We start from the raw sequence: 6163 nt of genomic DNA on the forward strand, positions 1-6163 counted from the left end.
TGCTGGAACTCTGGCCGAGCCGGAGTCAGACCGACTGGCGTGGATGCTATTTCAGGACCAGAATCAGGCAGGGTCAGACACACAGACGCAGGGACAGAGGTGTTTCTATAAATCTTGTTCTGACTGTCTCACTTTTTGGCGTTCTTTAATCCGAAGATGATAGCTGATGACGTCGGGCTCGGTTATTTTGGTAAAGAGGCTTTTTTTTTTTTTTTCATAGCAAAGAGCCTGAATGGAAAAGTTATGGTTTTGATCTGATTAAAGCATAAATCTTGTGTGGATCAAGAGCCAGGTGATCAAGGCCCTAAGGCTCATGGGAGGCGGGGGTTGGACACATGTCCCCTCCCCCGAAAAGGTCCCTTCAATGTTACACTTAAACCTAAGTACATATAAGTTAAAAATTTTTTTTTTTTTAAATTTTCTTCTTTTCTTAAAACGTCATAAAGGGCAGGTTAAACGCTCAGGTCTTTAAACTGTTACATGTCAAAATCTGTCTGAAAAGCAAAGGTTTTAGAAGAGCCAAGGGCAGGATTTTCCTTCTGTAAGAACAGGCTGAACACTTTCTTATTCAAAATAATTCCAACTGTTTGGCAACAAAAAGGAACTTTAAAAATGTTTTCCACACTGAGGAGTGCCTTGGAACCAGCCTGTCTGACTTCCCAGAGCACATCTGACGAGGACCTGAAGGGAGCTGGCCCTTTATTCAGCTCTTTTTTGTTTGTTTGTTTGTTTGTTTTCTAGCCAAACAATCCAAATCATTAGTGCAGAGTCAATGCAGAGCCCAGGAGGATGAGATCACTTAAGATAAAGTGATATTTCCGGGATCAGTTCTGCGAAGTTAAAAACTTAAGGCTTAATTTACCTCTTTCCAAAAAAAACGGTTTATGGCATGAGATTTATGACTCGGACTTGCACAGTAAAAGCTGCCCCACCCAGCAGCTGCCTGCCGCTTGCATTCTGCAAAGACAGCCTCCAGGGGTCTTGACTCCACTCCCCAGTCGGAGTGCACGGCGGCCCCAATATGTGCAGAGGGTGTCAAGTCAGCAGGTCTGTCTTGTCTGTCTGTCTATCATGTACCTACCTACCTATTCATCCATCCGTCCATATTTGTATGAGAATTTTCAAAAGACATGAGTCTGAAAGTACTGTGGTATATGTTATCAAAAATACAATATTCCATATTTTTTAGCCACGGGGTTATCTCAGATGAAATTTAAGAATGCGTGAGCTGGCAGATTGCTCTGAGTCGATCCGGGGGCTGGCAAGGGCTAGGACAGGTGGGGACACGCCACAAACACAACAGAGGAAAAGGTACCAGGTTGGGGTCCCCACGGGCGAGGCCACCGGCGGCAGCCCTGACACCCACCTGTGACCACTCAGATGCCTCCCAGACGGACAGGCAGTCTTGGCCTTCGCAGCTCTGCACGGCCGCGGGCCGGGGACCTGGGCAGTAGAGTGGCCGTGTGCCGACGTGTGTGCCGTTCTGCAGCTGGTACACGCAGGTCACCTCCCGGTGCTGGATGCCTTTCTCACAGGTGGCTGAGCAGGGGTTCCACGGGCCGGTCACCCACCTGCCCAGAAGGGAGAGAGACAGAGAGAGGACAGTGAGTGAGAGGCCAGCTCCCCGGAGGGCCCTCTGCCTGCACCACGTGAGGGAGGCGGACGGACGCAGAGAGCTTTGCCATCGGTCTGCTTTAGAAATTACTCCAGCGCGTCGGAGCACAGGGAGCAAGCTGCGCCGAGTGGGTCGATGGCCTCCTCGCCACCGAAATCATGAACACAGCATATCTATAGCAGATTAAGTCCCTGTCCCCAAGTGGTCACTCTCCTCGCAGTGGGATGACATTTCCCACCCACTGCCTCGTGACATGCTTTGTCCAATAAGGTGTGAGTGGACAGGAAGTTGGCTGGGTCCCCGCAGAAGCCTTGGGTGTCATTACGCGGTTCGGCCCTGCCTCCCTGTGTCCTGCCCTCTGCGTGGGAACAGCTGGTCCCAACGCAGGGATGCCCCAACGGTGAGCTCTGCAGCTACGACCCCGCCGTAAGCCACTGAGACTATGGGGCGTCGTCACCGCAGCTGAAGCTGGCTGGTGCAGCTCTTGACAAGACACCTCGGTGCCAGCTTGAACACACCAGGACCAGGTGGCCCGCTTTCCGAAGAGTGGCCGGCCTTCCTGAGTGCGGACTGTCACGCTCGAGAAGGCCACTGGTGGGTGGTGGGAAGACGAAGCTGCCAAGGCCTCAGTAAACGCTCAACTAACGCTCACTCGCCGGCCTGACGTTCGGGGGCCACGGCGCTCTCCGAGTCTCTGCTGGCCTCGCGGTGCTGGAAGAAGCTGAGAGGATTGGGAACCATGGTTCCTCGGGACACAAACGGGCATCCGAATGCCCTTCTGGGACACTAGAGGACTCTCTGCGGCTGGTCCCTGCACGAACCCCGGGAGCTCCCTGCTTGACAAGCTGGCTCAGTCCAGACGGCCAGCTCTGATGACCGTCCAGTTCCCCCCCATTTGTCAAACAGTCCCAAGTTCCACCTGACCACGCCGCCATTTGGAGACGTCTGTGGTGGGTTCCTTTGACGGGTCCCCGAGGGTGCCGACCTGCTCTTCCTCTCCGGTCCCAGCTGCGTAGCTTGTCCATCCACCCCTGCACGGCGCAGTCCCTGAGGGCGTCCCACGCGCCAGGCCCAGCTCTAGGTTCTGATGATGAGGCAGTGAGTCTGACCATTCCAATGGGGACAGATGGTAAACCAATGAACGACGTACACAGGACATAACGTACTAAACCAGAGCATACAGAACCAGCCAGACGGTCGGTGACGGGGGCTCGCTGTCCAGCCGCAGGTGAGCGCAGGGCTGTGGGGACACAGGCGGGCGCCCATGGAGCGACACGCGACCGGATATCGGGGTAAAACGCTGTTAATTCCACATCCAGTAATTGGGAAGGGAGCTACAGTTCCATAAAACAATTTTATTACAATTACAACTTGAGCCTGATAGTTTTTTTCACTTATGTCCCCTAAAAACCTTCAGAGTGACATTTATTAGCCACGTTTGATTTAGCAGCTCTTCTCAGAAGCAATAAAACTATATAATTCTCGAGGAAGCCACCGTTAACACTTCCCTAACTCAGGCCCCCCGACCCGCATTCCTGTGGACTCAGGGGGGACACGACTCAGCCCCTCAGCACATAGTTCAAGTTCAACTGTCCTTGGGCAGCTCCGTCGCTCCCCGAAGCCCTGGATTCTTTTTTTTTTTTTTTTTTTCCGCTGCTACAGTAAATTGCCATAAACTAAGTGGCTCAAAACAACACAGATTTATTATCTTACATTTCTGAGGTTGGAAATCTGACGTGGCTCTGACTGGGCGAAGATCAAGGTGTTGGCAGGGCTGGTTCCTTCTGTTTTGAGATTCTGTTTCCTTGCCTTTTTCCACTGCTAGATGCTGCCCTGACTCCTTGGCCCGTGGCTCCATCTTCAAAGCCAGCAATGTCAAGTTCAGTCCAGCGATGTCAAGTTCGGTCCAGCAATGTCAGGTTCAGTCCAGCGATGTCAAGTTCGGTCCTTCTCACATGCTTAACCTTCTCTTCTGCCGCTCTCTTCAGCTTTTAAGGACTCTTGTGATTCTAACGGACCTACTCTGATAATCCGGGATAATCTCTCTACTTGAAGGCCAGATGGTTAACTACCTGTACGAGTTTACTAGGGCTGCTGGAGAACGTACCAGAAATCGGGTGGCTTAGAAAAAAACAATGCATTCACTCACAGCGCTGGAGGCAAGAAGTCCAAAGTCAAAGTGTGGGCAGGGTCTGTCCCCGCTGAGGAGTGTTGGGAGGCCACTGCGTGCCTCTCTCCCAGGCCCTGGGGACAGTCGGCAATCCACGGCGTGCCTTGGTGTCTTGGCTTGCGGAGTCATTGCTCCAATCTCTGCCTCGGTCTTCAGGTGGCATTCTCCCTGTGTCTCTGTGTCCTTAATGGCCATTTTCTTATAAGGACATGAGTCAGACTGGACGAGCAGCTCACTCGACTTTGGTGTGACCTCGTCTGAACTCGTCGCATCTGCAGTGACGCTCTCTCCAAATCAGATGGTCACATCCTGGGGTCCTGGGGGGTTAGGGCCGCACCGTCTTTTTGGGGGGACACGAATGACTCAACCCGTAACACAGCCTTAATTCCGTCTGCAACCCTAACTTCCCTTTGGCATGTAAGCTAACATACTCATGAATGCCAGAGATCTTTGGGGTACTCTGATTTGCTAACCAACCCCCTCATCCCCCGACGTTTACAGTTCTGAGAAGCTTCAGCTTCTATCCAAGAATTCAGTTTCTAGTCAAGTCTCGATTTGGCCAAGATTTAAACTCGGCAAAGATCTTGTGAAATCTTCTCATGTGGGACCTATTTGTCACAAAGAAACAGTGGCATCTCCAGATCACATTCTTCAAAACAGGATGCATGTTTTTTCAAAAAATTTACTTGACTTGGATGAGAGAAATGTGAAAAATGGCAGAAGGCCTCCGCTCGGGCACCGAATCCTGTAACTTGGTGCGAGTTAGTCACCTCCCCTCGGGAAGGCCAGGTGATAGATTTATGACAGGTAACGCCCGGAGAGGTGCCTGGCACAGGGGAGGACCCTGGGATGTGAGTCCCTTCCCTTTCTCCCTGGTTCACGGCCGCTGTCCACTGGGCTGTGACACTTGCTCTGCTTTCCTGTGGGTGACAAAGCCTGTCCCAGGGCACACACAGCTTCAGTCACCATGAGCGCTGAGGGCCCGGGGATGAGGACACTTGGCAGAGGCCCGATGGCCGAAAGCCGGACCTCCTGGGCCACTTCCCAGGAAAACCGAGGAGGACTCGGGCCGCCTCGGACACTCCTGTCCGCTGGGTCGCGATCCCAGCTCCGCACAGATCGAAGCCGGCAGCTCCGCTGTGACAGCGATTCAAACGTGCCTGTCACGTGTGCCACTTATAGTCTCTGAAGATACGCGGTTGCTTTTATTGAAAAGCTGTCTGTGGAGGGAGGAGTGCGCTCAGGACGTCCAATGCAACTTTAACGGGGACTTTAACGACCGGGGCTGTGACATTCTCCCGGGGGAACGAGGTGCCGTTTCACAGCTGCCCCGTTAAGCGTCAACTCGGCGCTTCTCCCTTTAAAAACCAGAGAATGACGAGCGCTCCCATCTATTTCCCGAAAAATAATAATGTTCTTCCCATGTTTGTTTTTTACAAGAGGAAATGAAAACCTGGAGAGCATCCTGAGACGCGAACATGCCGGTCTGTGAACGTGACCTTCACCGGAAGCAGGTATTTGCTGTCTGGAGAGACGGCCAGCAACACCCACAAAGTTCTGTTCCTGCTCAGGGTTAAAACTCAGGGCTGCAGAAAGGAGCGACCCTCAGCCTTGGAGACAAGATGGATAAATGCACGGATACCGGATACCGAGGCTTCAGTGTAGTATGAGACCAGCCCTGAAAACCAGGGGGTGGGGGGGCGACTGGTCAGGATCTGAGAACCTGCCGCATCTTCCTGAAAAGGTCCTGGGGTCATTATGACTAGTTCTCATTTGCTGGAAAAAGAGGAAGGAGGGAAGGAAGGAAGGAGGCGGAGATGGAGAAAAGACTGTACCATTTTGCTAAAATACGGTTTAAGGGAAGATGTTTGGATGGTGTGTGCAGATCTTACCCCAGCGAACGCATTCTGAGAGCTTCCTGGGGGTCCCAGGCCCTGTCCTCAGCGCCTGACACGGGCCAACCTGTGTGACTGTTGCCGTGATCCTGTACCCCCGATCTACAGGGGAGGAAGTCCAGGTGCAGAGAGGTGAGTGGCTGGCCCGAGGTCACACATCACTAAGCGGAAGGACCATTTTAACCGTTCCATTGAGCTATAATTCACACACCAGACGTGGAGAGAACACAATTCAATACATTCGGAGTTGAGAAATCACCATGACAACCAATTTTAGAACATTTTCATGACTCTAAAAAGAAACCCCATCTCCCAATACCCACCCCGCTCCCACTCCCAATACACCCCGCTCCCATCCCTCTCGTCCCTAGACGATCACTAATGTACTTTCTGACTCTATAGATTTGCCTCTTTTGGACTTTTCCTGTAAATGGAATCATACACTATGCGGTTCTTTGTGACTGGCTTTTTTTTTACATAGAG

At 52.1% G+C, this 6163-nt stretch overlaps 1 protein-coding gene across 1 annotated transcript in view; it reads right to left on the reverse strand.

The window, feature by feature from the left end:
* The window catches only part of ADAMTS17 (ADAM metallopeptidase with thrombospondin type 1 motif 17), a 213173-nt gene that overhangs the window by 15727 nt on the left and 191283 nt on the right, over positions 1-6163 (reverse strand). Inside the window, exon 19 of the mRNA XM_025041234.1 lies at positions 1367-1571. Coding sequence (XP_024897002.1) covers positions 1367-1571 — 205 coding nt within the window. The remainder of the gene's footprint in view (positions 1-1366; positions 1572-6163) is intronic.

Source organism: Pteropus alecto, unplaced genomic scaffold, assembly GCF_000325575.1.
Source record: "Pteropus alecto unplaced genomic scaffold, ASM32557v1 scaffold59, whole genome shotgun sequence".
Lineage (NCBI taxonomy): Eukaryota > Metazoa > Chordata > Mammalia > Chiroptera > Pteropodidae > Pteropus > Pteropus alecto.